This window comes from Apium graveolens, chromosome 5 (assembly GCF_009905375.1).
Source record: "Apium graveolens cultivar Ventura chromosome 5, ASM990537v1, whole genome shotgun sequence".
NCBI classification, from domain to species: domain Eukaryota; kingdom Viridiplantae; phylum Streptophyta; class Magnoliopsida; order Apiales; family Apiaceae; genus Apium; species Apium graveolens.
In genome coordinates, this window is record NC_133651.1 from 180,053,526 (window position 1) to 180,072,749 (window position 19,224).

Consider the following 19,224-nt stretch of genomic DNA (forward strand, 5'->3'; position numbering starts at 1 on the left):
TGTTCAATGACCTTTCTTCTTTCTTTGGTATATTATCAGATGTCGTGTTCAGGTTATTCGGCTTCTTCTGAGAGGACAGTCACCGAGCCAGTAGCACCAGTTATACCTCCAGTATTTGAGTACATGTTTCCTCCTCTACCACCTCCACCACCATTGCCACAAGAGCCAGTATCACCAGTACATGGGATAGTCCATGACCCTATAGAGATGTTCGATCCATTTGAGTTCTTTGAGCCGATGGTTCCTTTACCAGTTGAGCATCAGTTTATATCGGGGATTGAGCCGGAGTTACCTCCACCACCAGTGTTACCTCCTATACCAATGCATGCCCCAAAGCCAGACGTATTTCAGATGATTCCAATCGAGGGGATGGGAGAGCATGATGTGGATCTACAGTTAGGGTTACCACAGCAGGGTGCAGGTATACCGAGGGTTCTGTCACAGAAGTCAGTGGGTCAGGTTGCACAGCCGCATATAGTACCATACCATGAATACAGGGTTAGGAGAGAGGATATGGAGTATTGGAGAGCACAGTGCCGAGAGATTATGCATTTATTTGACCAGAGGGACAGAGGACCATTAGCGGCCCTACAACCAGATTACTATATGAGACAGAGGTTACAGTCGGTTTTGATGAGTGCCACTTGGGTGCTAGATGATTTGACCCATGAGGGACCGCCTTCTTTCGCAGAGTTCTACGGGATATTCCGCTTGGCACAGAATTTGGTCCAAGCACTTAGGGATGAGCTGAGGCATATTCCGCCTGGGTTTTGAGACAGTGACTACAGAATGCAGATGTATATAGATGCAGACTAGTATAACATAGTGAGTAGTGTGTATGTGTGTATTAGTAGTTTAACCTGTAGTAGTAGTTTGACTGATAGTTGTTAGTGTGACTTGTAGCCGCGGTGATAACCAGCAGAGCAAGACTTTTTTTATCAAGCATTTACACCTGAGGCTGGTGTTATATATATAAAACAAACTTTTTCAAATTTCTTATATTTAAATTTCAGTCCTTACAGTTTTGAAGCATTTACCTTTCCTTTATTATTTTATAGCTTCTCATATTTTAAATTCTGTCGAAAAAAAAGAAAGAGAGAAAAGAAAAAACATTTTATTTAACCGCTTACATTTCAAGTTTTTATATTCAACAACTGTTTTCTTTATTTAAACCATGTAGTTAATACAAGATAAATTGTTTTCTTACACACTGTCAATTATTTATTAAACTGTTAAAGAAATATCACTTGTTTTATTATCAGAAGATGGCACCAAAAAGAAAGACTAAGATTGAGACTTCTAACATCAATTCCGAAGGACAGACTAATGTGACCATGAACCAAATGTTTCATCTGATACAACAACAGATGGTAATGATGTAGCAATAGATGCAACATCAACAACAGTAGATTCAACAACAAATATTGCAACAACCACTTCGTCCTGAGTCCTAGATACCACCAGCATTACCTGTTGTTACTTTTAAGCAGTTTCAGTCGGTTAAACCTCCAGAATTTGATGGGTCATCTGATCCTATTAAAGCTACCACCTGGTTAAAAGAAATAGAGAAAGAGTTTGCACTAGTGAAGATAGGTGAAGACCAGAAGACTGACTTTGCTAGTTGTTTATTGAAAGGAGAAGCAAATTATTAGTGGGAATCTAAAAAGTCTTTAGAGGGTGAAGATGTTATTGCATATGATAGGTTTAAAGAGTTGTTTTTAGAGAAACATTTTCCTTGCTATGTGAGAAATCAAATGCAGATAAATTTTTTGGAACTGAAACAGGGAAGTATGTCCATGACAGAGTATGAAGCCAAATTTACTGAATTGGCTAGGTTCGTTCCAGAACAAGTGGATACTGAAGAGAAACGAGTTCAAAGGTTTCAAGAAGGATTACGACCGTGGATCCGTGGACAAGTTGCAGTTTTTGAATTAACGACGTATACCACCGTAGTCCAGAAAACCTTGATCATTGAAGTAGAAAGTGAAAAATCTCAAAGGGATAGAGGACAGGGAAGTTTCCAAGACCACTCTAGGAGGAAGCCGGGATTTCAAGCCCGGACAAATTTGAATTTCAAAAGGATAGGACAAGGTACCCAGAAAATAGGTAATCATTTCCAAGTCCCCAAACAGCAGGGAATTATCAGAGTCCCAGTGCCGTACTGCAGAAATTGTGGATGCAAGTACACCGGCGTATGTATCAAAGCGAATGTGACATGTTTCAAATGCAAGTAGTAAGGGCATAATTCTAACGAATGTCCAACGGGAAAGACAACAGAAATTACTTGCTACCAATGTGGAAAGAAAGGGCATATCGCTAGGAATTGTAAAGGACCGGCAATGGCAGCTAGTATTCCTAAAGTATTGGCATTACCTCCGCCACCGCCGCCTAATCAACCCAGAGCAACAACTTTCAACATGACAATGAAAGAAGCAGTTCAGAGTCTGAGTGTAATTGCAGGTACGCTTTTGGTGAATTCCGTAGATTCAAAAGTATTAATTGATTCTAGAGCTACCCGTTCATTTATTTCTGAAGAATTTTTCGATAAGTTGCATTGTGAAATCAAATGGTTGGGCAAGACGTTAATTATAAAATTAGCGAATGACGACCAAGTTCCAGTAGATCGAGTATGTTCTGCGTGTGATATAGAAATAGCTGGACATCATTTTTCTGTAGACTTGATTCCTTTTAATTTAGGAGAGTTTGATGTCATTTTAGGAATGGATTGGTTAGCTTGTCATAATGCTCAGATTGATTGCGCGAATAAGAAAGTCAAATTGCGAACTGCGGAAAATGCAACGGTAATGTTCAAGGGCCAAAAACAGCGGAAGAAATTTTTGACAGTGATGCAGACCAAACGATTGCTTTGACAAGGATGTGAGATGTACATAGCTTGCGTGTTAGATACTGAAAAAGGAAGTCCTAAACTAGATTAAATTCCAGTTGTATGTGAGTTTCCGGACATATTTCCAGATGAGCTTCCAGGGTTACCGCGAGATCAAGAAATTGAATTCACGATTGATCTAGCACCAGGTACAGAACCAGTTTCGAAAGCTCCATATCGAATGGCTCTAGTCGAAATGAAGGAATTATCAACGGAACTGCAAGATCTTCTAGATCGAGGCATCATACGACCCAGTCTATCCCCATGGGGTATACCGGTATTGTTCGTGAAGAAGAAAGATGGAAGTATGCGACTATAAATTGACTATCAGGAATTGAATAAGCTCACTATTAAGAATAAGTAACCTTTACCGAGAATCGACGATTTTTTCGATCAGCTAAAAGGAGCCGCATGGTTTTCGAAGATAGATTTGCGATCAGGCTATCATTAATTGAAAATTAAATCTGAAGATATTCCCAAGACTGTGTTTCGTACGAGATATGGACATTACGAGTTTCTAGTAATGGCATTCGGTTTGACCAACGCGCCAGCAGCATTCATGGATCTGATGAAAAGGGTATTCAAGAAATATTTGGATAAATTCGTGATCGTATTTATTGATGACATCTTGATTTTCTCAAAGACGAAAGAAGAGCATGCTGAGCACTTGAGGATAGCTTTAGAAATTCTGAGGAAAGAGCAACTGTACGCGAAATTCTCAAAATGTGAATTCTGGTTAAAAGAAGTACAATTTCTGGAGCACATCATTAGTAGGGAAGGCAACCAAGTCGATCTAGCGACGATTGAAGCTGTGTTAAATTGGGAAAGACCAAAGACACCGACAGAAGTTCAAAGTTTCTTGGGATTGGCAAGATATTATAGAAGATTTGTCAAAGATTTTGGGAAAATAGCTACGCCGTTGACCAAGTTAACTCGAAAAAATGAAAAGTTCGTATGGGATGATAAATGTGAAGAAAGTTTTCAAGAACTGAAGAATCGGTTGGTAACCGCACCAGTACTCGTATTATTAGACGAGCATGGGAATTTTGTCATTTACAGCGATACTTCATATCGCGGATTAGGATGTGTACTGATGCGTTACAGAATCTCTCGTTGATCGGTAGAAAATGAGCCGACTTAGTCAATCGATCAATTATTACCCAAATAGCGTCATGATAAAGTCCTTTGTAATGTGCTCCCACGTCCATTCAGGTATCTCTAAGGGTTGAATTAGCCCACTCGGTCTCTGATGTTTGGCTTTTACTCTCTGGCAAGTGTAACATCTACAAATCCATTGTGCAATCTCCTTCTTCATATCCGGCCACCAAAAGTTCTGTTTCAAATCTTGGTACATTTTTGTGCTTCCGGGTGCATAGAAAATTCTTAGTTGTGAGCATCCTTCAAAATCTTATTCTTCAATTCTTCCACATTCGGTATCCAAATTCTTGAGGAGAATCTCAGAATTCCTTGGTTGTCTTTTTGAGTGCAAATCTCATCTCCCGTCAACTCATTCATCCTTTGGTTTATCACTTCTTCTTGGCACTTCTTAATCTTTTGTAATAATTCTGGTTGAAATGTCATCGTACAAATCATTCCTATAGGTGCACTTGGAACTCGAATCTCAGTTCCCATTTTCTCAAATTCCTTCGATAACTATTGGGCCATAGTCAACATATTCAATCTCTCCTTGTGAATTAAAGCATCCTCTACTACATTCCCTTTCCCAGAATGATAATTGATCGTGCAATCATAGTCCTTAATCAACTCCAACCATCTTCGTTGCCTCATGTTTAATTCCTTTTGAGTGAAAATGTACTTCAGGCTCTTGTGATCCTTATATATCTCGCATTTCTCTCCATATAGGTAATGTCTCCACAGTTTCAAAGCAAATACAATTGTAGCTAATTCCAAATCATGAATTGGGAGCTTTGCTCGTGAGGCTTAAGTTGTCTTGACGCGTAGGCTATCACCTTTCTGTGTTGCATTAAAACACATCCCAATCCTTTGTGTGACGCATTGCTGAATATTACAAAATCTCCTTTATCGTCTGGCGGGGCTAATACTGGAGCGGTGACTAACTTCTGTTTCAATTCTTGAAAACTCTTTTCACAACTCTCCGTCCATTCAAACTTCTCATTCTTTCGGGTCAACTTTGTCAATGGTACTGCAATCTTTGAGAAATCCTTCACAAATCTTCGATAATATCCGGCCAATCCCATGAAACTTCTAACTTCAGTCGGGATCTTCGGCCTTTCCCAATTCATTACAGCTTTTACCTTTGCCAGATCAACTCGAATACCTTCACTTCCGACAATATGTCCTAGAAACTGAACTTCTCGCAGCCAGAATTCACACTTTGAAAACTTGGCTTATAACTGCTCCTTTCTTAAAGTCTCTAAAGCTATTATGAGATGTTCAACATGTTCTTCCTCGGTCTTTGATTATATTAGAATGTCGTCAATATACACAATGACAAACTTGTCCAAATACTCCTTGAAGACTCGGTTAATCAAATCCATAAAGGTGGCTGGCGCATTTGTCAATCCAAATGCCATAAGTAGAAACTCGTAGTGTCCGTATCTGGTTCTGAAAGCAGACTTGGTATGTCTTCCGGCTTAATCTTCAACTGATGATATTCCAATCGTAAGTCAATCTTCGAAAAGTGAGCTGCTCCTTTAAGTTGATCCAACAAATCATCAATACGAGGTAAAGGGTACCTATTCTTAATTGTCAATTTGTTCAACTCTCTATAGTCGATGCACAGTCTCACACTTCCATTCTTCTTTTTCACAAACAGAACTGGAGCACCCCACGGAGATACACTCAGCCTTATAACTCTTTTATCCAATAACTCTTGTAGTTGCTTGGCCAATTCCTTCATCTCTCCTGGTACCATACGATAAGGTGCCTTCAATATAGGTTCCACGTCGGGCGCTAAGTCGAGGGAAAACTCAATTTGACGATCAGGCGGCAATCCAGGAAGTTCGTCAGAAAATACATCAGGATATTCATTAACTATCGGGATACCTTCTATAATCGGCGTCTCCTTAGATCTATCCATTACATGAGCCAAATACCCTTCACACCCTTTTCTTAAAAACTTTTTAGCTTGAATCATTGTCAAAAATGTTTTAACTTATTTCTCCCCTATAAACTCTACTTTCTTTTCTTGAGGGGACTTACGAATCACTTTCTTCTTACAATCTATTTGAGCACCATATTCTGCTAAACAATCCATTCCTAATATAATACCAAATTCTCCTAGTTGAAAAGGTATAAGGGAAGCAGGGAAACTGTAGCCTGATATCTCTACTTTACACCGAGGGCAAATACTTTTTACCGATACTTGTTCTTGAATAACCACAATGATAGATAGAGGTTCAACTAACGGTTCAATTTCACAATTCAACTTGCCAACAAAAGATTCAGATATGAAAGATCTAGTAGCTCTGGAATCAAATAACACTTTAGCATTGATGTTGTTGACAGAAAGTATACCTGCCACAACTTCAGAACTCTGAACAGTATCCCTGATATTCATGTTGAATGTCCTGGCCTGAGCAGGATAGGAAGGAGGGAACACTGGAGTTGCAAATTCAAAAGGTTAATTTGAAGGTAGTTGAAGAGTTGGAACAGAAGATATCATTGCTTGATTGTAAGGGACGGTCGTCAATTGCATTAACTGGTTATTTCTAGGGGTCTTGCAATCCCTAGACATATGACAGTTCTTTCCACACTTGAAGCATATAATAGGAGGCTTCGGGTTCCGACACTCATTCACATAATGACCTTTCGAATTACACTTATAACAAACGATGTCAGCCTTATTGCAGTCACCCATGTGTCTCTTGTTGCAGAATTTACATTCCGGATTTGTTGCTTGCTGGGATCTTTGACCACTGGGCCCTTGAATCCTATTCTTCTGACTCTTATTATCACCCTTCTTAAAGCTTCGGGGTCCTCCCTGGTTCCGGAATCCAAACTTCTTGAAATTCTTGCCACTTTGGATCCCTCGAGCCGATCCTTCACCATTGCTTCCAAACTTTCTTTTCTTACTATCTTTCTCCTTCAAGTTTTGATCGCTTTCTCCTTCAATTACCTTTGCCTTCTGGACCACTTCAGCGTATGTGGCCAATTCAAAAGCAGCCACTCTGCTTCGTAGCCAAGGCTTCAATCCCTGTTGAAACCTCTTCGCTCTCTTTTCATCCGTGTCCACATAATCTCCAACAAACCTACCCAATTCAGTGAATTTATTCTCATACTCTCCCACGGTCATCCTTCTTGTTTCAATTTCAATTCGAAGAATTTCAATTCTATTTGAGTCTGCATATACCTCAGGAAATACTTGTCTAAGAAAATCTTTTCGAATCTACCCCAAGTGATAATTTCTTCTTCTTCTAAAGCACGGGCTGACTCCCACCAATAGTTCACTTCGCCTTTCAAAAAATAAGACGCATAGTCGACCTTCTTTTCTTCACTTACATCAACTAGCGTGAAAGCTTTCTCCATTTCTTTAAGCCAAGATTGGGCTTCTACAGGGTCTTGAGTTCCATATAATTCCTTTGGGTTCACAGCTTGGAATGATTTGAAAGCGGTAAGAGATGGTGGTGGTGGAGGTGGTTGTTGTTGTTGTTGAAATTGTTGCTGAATGAGTTGTTGCTGAGAAAGGGCAACACATTGTTGGTGAAGTATTTTCATAAGTTGAGCCAAGTTGGGTGGTGGATCTTTATGATCCCCGGTATTGGTTTTGTGAGCTCTACGAAGAGGCATGTTTATGAATATAGACAAGAAAGGTTTATTCACAGTTCAAATTTGCATACACAAGTTATAATAAGGGTAAATATCAAGTAATAAGATCTTATTCAAGGGATATGTTAGGGAAAGATTAAACATGATCGAGTTCTAAGGGGATCAAATGAATTTAAATAATAAAATTCTATCTAAGCAAGTATATAGCATGGTAATGAGATGGCAATATTATAGAGATAATCAAAGTGCGAATCTAACATTATTTCGAATGAAAAGTGCGAATAAAGTATAAACGGGAATAAATTGCAAATAAGGTCTTTCCGAAATAATCCGGGTACAAGGTACGAAATTGAAATCAAAGTACTAATCAACAACAATGCCCAAATTACTAAGGTCCTACAAAATCAAGCCTCTCAAAAAGCTCAATTGGATTAAATCCAATCTTCAGTTGAACTTCTTCTCTCTCTCTTATTACCTGATTATTCCAAAAAGGGGGAGAAGATAGTTAAGTCCAAATGATCTAATGATCAAGTACTGAAGAAGAAAGATGATGAAGCTGATGACCAGGGAAACCCTAGCAAGGGTAGAGGTCAAGTTCAAAGAAAAGAGCACAACAACAAGTTTTCTTCTAGGAAACTAATTTCTGATGCAAGCAAATCTTCTACTCAAAAGAAGAATAGTTCTGAAGCTGCTCAAATTCAAAATCTGATATCAAGTTCTGATAAGAAAAGTCTGATGACAAAGCCTGATGTTCTGAAACAAGGTGGAAGTCAAGACTCTCAAAAGTTTTTGCAAACTCTGAAGCTAAAGGGGAACCAGACTACAGTCTACTAAAAGGATCCCAAGATTCAGACACTTGATGAAGAAATTGCTAGAAGATCATTTCCAAAGCATAATCCTGGAATGGATTTAGAAAATCTCAAGGAGGAAGAAGCTATATTTAAAGCTGAAAAGACAAATATAAAGCCAAAAGCTTCTGCTGCAAAGAAACCTCCAAGGCCTAAGGAAAAAGGCATTGTGATCAAGGAGAAGTCAAATACTAAGGCATCAAAGCCCAAGACTAGATCACAGACTGAGATTGATCCCAAAGATAAAGGGAAAGGAAAAGTTGATGAACCAACCAAGCCACTGGAGATGAAAATTCCTCAAATCCTGATAAAACCTGTGTGCAAACTGGTTCAAGTTACTGATGATACTCTTGTTAAAGATAAAGATGTTCAAACTCTGAAAAGAAGGAAGATTTCTGAAGAATCAAAGACAACCTCTGACAAGGCTCAAGTTGTTCAGAGTGAAGAACTGCAAGCTACAACAGAAACAACAAGTTCTCATAAAGTCATCAAAACATCAGCCTTTGACAGTGCTCAAGTTGATTTAGACAAGATGGAAGTAGCTGACAAAAAGAAACTTCTATGGAAAAATGTCAAACCATCAGATCCAAAGAAAAGCCAATTGTTTTCTGATTTCATGACTATTGGGTTAAATGCTAGAGAACCAAGAGACGGGGCTGGACTAGGTTCTGATGAAGCTAAGATCAAGACAGGAGTTGAAGTTGCTACTAGAGATCCATTTTTGCTAACTGACAAACCTCTTGAAGATGTTACACAAAAACACCTTGATAAGGTTATCTCTGTTCAAGTGGTATCGGATGCTCATGACAAGCACAATGTCAAGGACAATCTGATTCTATTTCTTAAAGATGGAAGGACATATCAAATGTCAGAATCAGAAGTTCTAAACAAATCATTGAAAGAACTTCAATTCTTTCATTACCTTTTAGAGGTAAATTCTGATATTACCATGAGATGGTAAAAGTTCATATTGAAGACCATAAGAGATAAAGCTAGAATTTCTGGTTCAAGGGTTACAAAATTTATTCCTAATATTGTTGAAGATGATGGAAGTGAAATTCCAATGAAGAAGGATTCTGCTAAGCTTGAAGTGATACTGAAAGAGAAATGTCTATGCTACAATGAAGATTCTTCTCATCCAAGGGTAATAAGACTGAATGATGGTTTAGAAAGAAACCATATTTCTACTCTAAGGACTGCAATCTACCAGATTGAAAGTCAGGGTAAAGAGTTGAAGCAAGTCAAGACTGCAATAGCTCAAGTCCTGAGGATTGAAGAAGAAAAGCTGATATCAAACTTTGTCATGAATCACTTTGGATTCAGATTGACTCAGTGAGATTGGTAAAAGCTACAAGGACTATAAATTATAGATAGTTATCTAGTTAAACTCTTATTGCATTTGTACTTAAATGTTTTTGACATCATCAAATCTATTAACTTTTATATTTTGCATAATTTACAAGTTGGGGGAGATTGTTAGATATATTTGAGATGTCATGTCTAATATGATTTGTGTTTAGTTTTCAGAACTTAACAACAGGATAAATCGGGACTTACTGGAAGTTAGAACTTAATATCAGAACTTAAGGTCATATCAGAACTTAAGTGCGGGAAGACTTTCAGTTAAGGAATGAAGCTGATTTACAGGAGAAGATTGAGACTAAAATAATAGAAGATATGCATGGAAAGAGTTAGAAGACTGAAAGACTTGTAGAAGATATCTGATTGATATATTTTAGGAGTTAAAATTGTATTCCATATCAATTAGAATATATCTTATAACTGTGTAGTATATAAACACAGACTTAGGATTTACACTATATGTGTTATCATTATCGAGAAGATTATACATTGTAACCTAGCAGCTTTTAGTGATATTTGTTCATCACTGAGAGAGAACAACAGTTCATATTGTAACAGAGTTTATTGAATATACTTGATCTTTGTTACATACTTGTGTTAAATCGATTTGATTGTATAAAAACTGTATTCAACCCCCTTCTACAGTGTTGTGTGACCTAACATATGCCATATACAGATCACTGATTTGGATTTTCTTAACATACAAACCTTTATACCTTGTACATCAGAAGACTAATCATTGTAACCATTAAACCCTTGTTCTTCTGTTATCTGATTCTTTCATAATTTGAAAGCCAATCCTTATAAACACCTTGTTATACCTTTATGGTATTATGAATCATCTTATGCTTTGAGACGAATGTTATTTATGATTCTGTTTATTGATTTACATTGTTTATTCTATTATTGTTATAGATTTGGATGGCTTTATAAATGTGGACCAGATTCGTGGTTACAACAGATTCGTGGTCGTATTAGGCCAATGTGTGCCTTGGATCCAGTATATAGAGCAGAGCTGTGTGCCTTTCTTGGGGTTAGTGCATGACCGATCAGTAGCCTAACCTTGGTTATTAAGTTTAAAATGAATATCTGATTCTAGTCATTGCTTAACAAGAAACTTGATACCTTAAATCATTTCATTTAGCGAGGATCCCCAGACAAGTGGGCGAGCTAGGATTCCAGGTTGAGACGGAATAAGCTAGCTGAAGACTTTTACTTTTAGTTTTGAGTTTAAAAGTTTGTAAGAATATTTTATTTCCAAATGTAAGTTAAACTAGTTGGGATTTGGTACGTTTATAATGTAAATAAGGTTATCGCTTGTGTGCATACTTTAAACTGTTGCGATCCGTGGATTATGGTAAGTAAGGTCATTACATATATTATTTTCCTAAATAAGTTTATTTATTATGTGTGTATGTCGTGAACCCTAAACTTCTGACCTGGGTTTATATAGGTTTGGTATCAGAACTACAGATTATAAGTCACTGACACAAGCATAGATTGTCAGAAATGGGTAGAGGGTTAGGATTAAGAGTAAGAAATAGAAAGATAGGACATCGAGAGGTTGAGTGCGACTGTATAGTAGGTTTTGGTTTGATTTGTGTTGTGATTCGAGATTTTTATCTTGCGATGTGATTTTCAGATAGCAGCGATGGCAGATTCTATCATTCATGTACCATTTGATCATTCTGAGCCTTCAGTTGGAGGACCGTCATCTGATCCACACCTTGCTCTTCCACCGGTGTTAGCTATATCACCTCATATTGTGTCGGCTGCACCACTGCGAGCTATAACACCTCTTGATATGAGGCCACCTATTGGAGGACCCCTACCTGCTGATTCTGAATCTACTGGGCATTCAGTTGCGGGTTCATTTTTCTAGTTTACTCCCCGCCCTGTTCCATGTTATCGGTATGGGGCTCTTCTTTTGGAGCGAGAGGCGATGTTGGCACAGATTCAAGAGCTAAAGCATATCGTGAGGCCCGCAGATGTTGACAGGAATGCAAGGGAGCTTCGGGATGAGATTTATGTAACTCGGAGGGTACTTGAGGCTAGACAGCATGGAGCTACTTGTGAGTATGCGGGCCCAGGTGCTCTTATGGGATGGGCTAGAGAGGTGTTAGAGGATCTTGCGAGGCTTGGTAGACAAGCATTTCCTTGGAGTTAGACGACAGAGATTTTATGACAGTTGTTATATGTATATAAGTGAGTAGTGTGTATCAGCAGACTTTTGGCTTGTATATATAGACTAGACTTGGTGACTAGTGTGTAGGCCTGTTGTACCTTTTTGCTTTTGTTAAAGAGTTTTCATGCTTTTACCATTCAAACTTTGATATATATATATATATATATCTGTACCTTTTCTTTTCCAGTATTGTCATTTACATTACTACACCTATTTTATCTTACTTTATTTATTGCACCATTTATAAAATCTTGTGATAACATGTACCCTATCCCCTTGATTGTTTACATTCTGTAAAGAAGCATGCAATTTACTTAGTTCAACAATTACAAATGTTTTCAAAAAGAGATATTTCTGTTTTACAAAAACTTTTCATAAAAAGGATTTGATTTAAAGGATAAATAAGTTATTTGATTCTTTACAGAAAATGCCTCCCAGAAGAAATACCCGTTCTATCAACCAGAATAAAGAAATTAACAAAAACCAAAATAACAATAACCAGAACGTTAATCCAGGTCCCATAGACCCAACTGTAGCCCAGATTCTTCAGATCTTGTCTCAACGAACAGTCAATCTGACTTAATAACAACAGAGACACACCAATCCTCAGGTAACTTTTAAGACTTTTCAGGCGGTGAATCCACCATAATTCAAAGGTTCCTTAGATCCAATTGAAGCGAGAGTTTGGTTAAAGGAGATTGAGAAGTCATTTGCTTTAGTCAAGGTGAGAGAGGAGCAGAAAACTAAGTTTGCAAGTTACTATTTGAAGAATGAAGCCACCTACTGGTGGGAAACTGTTGAGACATTTGAAGGTACGGATGTTATTTCTTGGGATAGATTCAAGGAATTATTTCTAGAAAAGTATTTCTTCAGTTTGTTCAGGATCAAATGGAAATGAAGTTTCTGGAGTTAAAATAGGGAAATATGTCAGTAGCAGATTATGAAAGTAAGTTTGAGGAATTGTCCAAGTTTGTACCATCATAGTTGGATAATGATAGGAAGAAAGCTAAGAGATTTCAGCAAGGTCTTAAGCCAGGGATTAGAGGGAAGGTAGCTATATTTGAGTTGGACATGTAAGCAAGAGTTGTGCAAAAGGCTATGATTGCGGATACAGAGAGTGAAATGTCAAAGAAGGAGATGGAGAGTAAGAAAAGAAAGTTTAAAGGAAATGAAGGACAATCACAAGCAGGGAAGTTTCCAAATTTTAATCAGAAGAAAGCCAAGTTTCAGCCAGGAATAAATTTTAATTTTAGAAAGCAAAATGCAGGCGACGGAGGACAAGGCAGCCGTTTAGCCACTGGGAACTAGCCAAATCAGCAGAGGCTAGCTTCACCAGACTGCCAGGTATGCGGAAAGAAATATGGAGGAGTTTGCAATAAGTTGAATGTGGGTTGTTATAGGTGTAACTAGAAATGGAAGTATTTAAGGGAGTGCCATAATCAAGTAGCCAGAGATCCAGCAAACAAGGATCAACCTACCAGGAATCAAGTGGGCAAGGTTCCAGCAATTGGGTTTATATGCTTCAAGTGTGGAAGCCAGTACACTTAGCAAGGGATTGTAAAACACCAGCCCCAGTTAGTAATGCGTTGAGAATCATAAGATCTACTCCAGTAGTGAACGAACCTCCCAGAGCTAGAGTTTATAATATGTCGATGAAGGATGCTATTTAGGACACAAATGTTAAGGAAAGTATGCTTACTGTGAATTCTTTATTTTCCAAATTGTTAGTAGATTCGGGAGCTACTCGATCATTTATTTCTCAAGTTTTGTTGAAAAGTTGAATTATCCAGTTGATGTGGCGCCCTCCAAACCCGGGTCAGAAGTTTGGGGTCCACACACACACATTATTTATAACCAGCTTATAATAATAATAAAGATAATAATAATATGCAGTGACCCTACTTACCAACTACCACGGATCGCAATAGGTTAAAGTATGTACACAAGCCACACACACACACTTATATTACAAATGCCTAAATCCCAACTATTCAAACTTACAACTGAATATTAAACATCATTACAAACTTTTACAAACTTAAACTATCTCAAAAGCTGCCAGCTAGCTTAACTTGATCAACCTGGACCCCTAGCTCTCGCACTGGATTGGGGATCCTCGTTACCAACCGGTTCCTTCTTAACTGGAAAAGAACATAAACAATATAGCACAAATGAGCTAACTAGCTCAGCAAGTCACAATGACAAGACTGAGAATAATGATCATCAACTGAAAAGGATTAAGGTATCAAGTGAACAATGATTAATGATTTAGAATTGGATATTATATTTTTATTTTAAAAACCAAGGTTAGACTGCTCATCAGTCACGCACTAACCCCGAGCAAGGCACACAGCTTTGCTCTAATTACTTGATCCAAGGCACACATTGGCCTAACTTGACCACCAATCTGGTCTGACCATGAATCTGGTCCATAATTTTATAAAACAATCCAATTCTAACATAAAAACAGAATGATTAATGTAAAGCAATAAACAAAATCATAAGCAACATTGGATGTTCAATAACGAGATGGTTTCAATCTTCACAAAGGAACAGTATGGCAATTTCATAGAATGGTTGTTAGGTAATGAAAGAATTGGATAACAAAGGAATCAACGTTTCAAGGTTATAAGGATTTGGTCTTTCAAAGCATAAGGTATAATGGTTTGAGTATATAAGCAATTTGATTCAGAAAAAGACTATTAATCAACTATAATATGAAACAAGACTATTAATCAACTATAATATATCTCGAGAAAGTTCAGAACACTTGCCTGGTACTAGCTTGCTAAACTGCACTAATTTCCAATCACAACCGTATTACTCCTCGACTATATGCTTCCCTTTCCTAAGCCTTTCCTCTTCTGCTCACATATTATAAGCATCTATCAATACTCAAATCGTACGATTCTATTCGGTATACATTTCTGTCTACCCTTCGTTTTACCCAAATCCGATTAACCGACTGAAAGTTACGCTATAAACAAGTAAATAATCATTTTCAAAATTTTTGGAAATTAAAAACAATTTTTAAAATGATTTTATAAAAGAAATCCAATTTTTAAAAGATTTTAAATAGAAATCAAATTCCTGAAAGTTCTGGAAACCTTCAGGTACTAATTTGTAGAAATGCTAAAAACAACTTTGGTTTAGGATTAATTTGGATCAAAACCAGGTTTTTAATAAAAAAACGGGTCAAGAAACCGAGTCGCCGGGTCGGGATGAACCGCCGGACGAACCCAGAATCCGGTGACCCTTCCCGGATTCCGGTGACTTCAATTGGGGTTCAAAACAATTTCATTTTTCAGGGCTTTTGATGTAAAACGATTCTAAATCGTTATAGGAACACAGACATACACAAATCAATCACGAACAACAGCTGTGGAACAAACTCCGGTCAAAATCGATATGAACTCCGGCGAACTCGATTAAAAACCGGCGAAAACTTCAAATCTCAACTCCCTTCTCTACAGGCCTCGTCGATTTGCAAGACTTATACGAATCGATTGCAAATTTCATAAGGAACACAACCCACCCCTCTAGAACATCTATCAGTCCCGAAATAAGAAACCCCCAAATTCAATCAAGAACATTCAAACGAACTATAAACCCTAATTTCTAATTCCCAAAATCAAACCCAAAATTAAACATGTTATTGAACTCCGAATCAAGAGTATAATATACCAAAATGATCAGGAAAACAGGCTCTATAACATACAATCATCAAATCATACAAACAATCTCTCGAACAAAAATTCATAGTTTAATTATCAAGAAATTCGAATTAAAACAATTAAATAGAAAATCACCTGATGTTTCTGGGTTGAAATTGATGAAAGATTTGGATTCTAGATTTCAGTAGGTTGGTTTTGAGTATATGTACGCCAAAATCGGATATTAACGCCTCCGAATTTGTGTTTGATTTTGAAGAACATAATTTAATTTAGGGCTTTCTCTGGATTTTACAGGATTTTTACTGTGTTTTATGATTATCTGTACCAGAAATAGATACTGTACTGGCTATTTATATTTACGGAAAATTAGTATCCCGTTGGATCATTCCGGATATAAAATGGTACGTTTATTTATAAAAACAGATCCAAATGGTGCCGGTTTTCGGGATAATTATCCAAATCAGTACAATTTGTACTGCGGTCTTGGTCTCAGCACCTGGTTACACGTATTACGAGGTGATAATTATAATAGATTAATAAAAAGATCCCGTTTATCAAAAATAAGAGTTTTATTGATTTACCGAAACGAATAATGTATCGAAAATATTGCGCCGGGACCCGCACAGGATAAGCCGTACGCCGGATCGAAAAAGTTGAAACATTAAAAATGCTCGGAATATTGCAATTAGGTTAGGAAGTAGTTCTCGGAAGAGTTTCGGGTTATAAAAACGTAAAAACGGGTGACGTCGGTTGGTTCTCGATTATATAAAATAATTTATAAATACTCGGAAAAAGATTTTATAAAATTCATATATTTCCTATAAAATCATAAATCAACATAAAAATAAATAAGAAGATATGACAATTATCTATATTTTATTTTGGATATAGAAAAATTAAAATACTCAATTGATATTATTTTTAAACATCCAAATACATATACCACTTAACACAGAATAAATACTGAACATGCATAATATTTATTTATTAGCAAAAATAATTACACGATATATCCCAGATATTATATCCTTCCCCCCTTAAAAGGATTCTGTCCTCAGAATCTCCTAAGTAAACAAATGAGGGTACTTTTCTCTCATGTCGCTTTCTAACTCCCAGGTTGACTCTTCAACCTTTGGGTTTCTCCACAATACTCTTACTAACTTTACCACTTTATTTCTTAACACTTTCTCTCTTTCTTCTAGAATCTCTATTGGACTCTCTACATATGATAAATCTGCTTGAAGTTCTACTGGCTCATATTCGATTACATACCTGGAGTCTAGATTATATTTCTTAAGCATCGATACGTGAAAAACATTATGAATGTGCTCCATATGCGGAGGTAACGCCAACTCGGAAGCTACTTTGTTAACGCGCTTTAAAATCTCAAAAGGTCCGACATATCTTGGGCTTAGTTTTCCTTTCTTTCCAAATCTTGTCAATCCTTTCCACGATGATACTTTTAGTAATACCAGATTATCTTCTTCGAATTCCATATATTTCCTTGATTTATCTGCATACTTCCTTTGACGGTCTTGTGCTGCTATCAATCTCTTCTGGATAACTTTAACAGCTTCCTTCGTCTGTTGTACCAATTCAGGTCCAAGTATTTTACGTTCTCCTACTTCGTCCCAATATACTGGAGATCGATATTTGCGTCCATAAAGAGCTTTATAGGGTGGCATCCCAATACTGGCATGATAACTGTTATTGTAAGCAAATTCTACCAAGGGTAAATGTTCGTCCCAACTTCCTTTGAAATCAATGGCACAAACACGTAACATGTCTTTGATCGTCTGGATTGTCCTTTCTCTTTGGCCGTCCATCTGTGGATGGTAAGCCGTACTCATATTCAGTCTCATTCCCAAACATTCTTGAAAACTTTTCCAAAACCTCGAATTAAATCTCGGATCTCGGATACGATAGACACAGGGACTCCATGACGAACTATGATTTCTTTCAGGTACATATGGACTAATTTGTCTAGTGAAAATCTTTCATTTATAGGCAGAAAATGAGCTGACTTGGTAAGTCTGTCCACTATAACCCAAATGGCATCATGATTGGCTTTTGTCCTTGGTAATCCGACTATGAAATCCATGGCAATATGCTCCCACTTCCACTCTGGAATCTCCAATGGTTGCAATAATCCACTTGGTCTCTGATGCTCTGCTTTAACTCTTTGACATGTATAACATCTACTAATCCATTCCATAATTTCCCTCTTCATATCTGGCCACCAATAATTTTCCTTCAAATCTCTGTACATCTTGGTACTTCCTAGATGGATTGAATACCTTGAATTATGAGCTTCCTGTAAAATTTCATTCTTCAACTCCGTTACTGGTGGAATCCAAAATCTAGAAGAAAACCTAAGAATACCTTGATCGTCCTTTTGCGTGTATAATTCCTCTCCTACCAAATGATTAATGTCCTGATCCATTATCTCTGTTTGACACTTTCTTATCTTTTCTAACAACTCCGGCTGGAAAGTCATACTATACATTTTTGCTTCATCAGGCTTGCAAACTCTAATCTCCAATTCCAGTTTCTAAAATTCCTTGTATATCTCTTCGGGTACTGATAATACATTCAACTTTTCTTTCCGACTTAACGCGTCCGCCACAACGGTTGCTTTATCGGGATGATAGTTAATCATGCAGTCATAATCCTTGATCAACTCTAACCATCTTCTCTGTCTCATGTTAAGCTCATTATGTGTGAATATGTACTTCAAGCTTTTATGATCCGTATTGTTAGGAATGTATGTGCATTAGTTTGATGATATGTTTAACAAAATACTTAAGTAGAAATTTAGTGTCTGTAGCCTTAACAGACTTGAAGACCAACTCAAGATTGCCAGCAATGAAACTCTCAAAGAAATGCAATCTAAGTTGGATGTCAGTGTTGAAGATGAAGCTGAATTCTTCAGACAACTCCAACTCCAAATTGAGGAAAATGACAAAAGGCTAGGAAAGAAAACCAGGGAACAAAGAAGAAAAAGATGATTTGCTCAGACTAAAGGAGTGTCCTTGGAAACACTGTAAATCTTCAATTATCTCCTAGTACATACACTTTTGCAGCATTTTTAAATTTCTACTTAGTTTCAATTCATATATCTGTTAAGTGTTTTGTTATCATCAAGTTAACCCTGAATTTATGCCTACAATTCTTATAGACATAAATAGGGGGAGATTGTTAGGAATGTATGTGCATTAGTTTGATGATATGTTTAACAAAATACTTAAGTAGAAATTTAGTGTCTGTAGCCTCAACGGATAAGACCACTTTGGCTATCCGTTGATGGTGTAGCTTTACTTAGAAATAAGTCTAGTGTTGTAGCATATTTCAGTCTCTGTATTTAAAATGTAATTCTTGGAAGTTGAGAGAAACTATGAGTCATGTTGACTACTAGATGATATGCAGATAGGAAGGCCAATTGTAAATACTTCATGCCTTGTAATTTTGTATAAGTGAAGTGGTATCAACGGATGACTTAAAGACCTTCAACGGATGAGAAGC

General features: G+C 37.2%; 1 protein-coding gene across 1 annotated transcript; it reads right to left on the reverse strand.

The window, feature by feature from the left end:
- Window positions 1-1,323: 1,323 nt before the first annotated feature.
- Window positions 1,324-6,425, reverse strand: LOC141660494 (uncharacterized). Its single transcript, XM_074467480.1, has 3 exons — window positions 6,068-6,425; window positions 5,778-5,971; window positions 1,324-1,470 (listed from the first exon to the last, which is right to left on the reverse strand). Exons 1-3 carry the CDS (start codon window positions 6,423-6,425, stop codon window positions 1,324-1,326), a joined length of 699 nt encoding a protein of 232 aa, XP_074323581.1.
- Window positions 6,426-19,224: the final 12,799 nt, after the last annotated feature.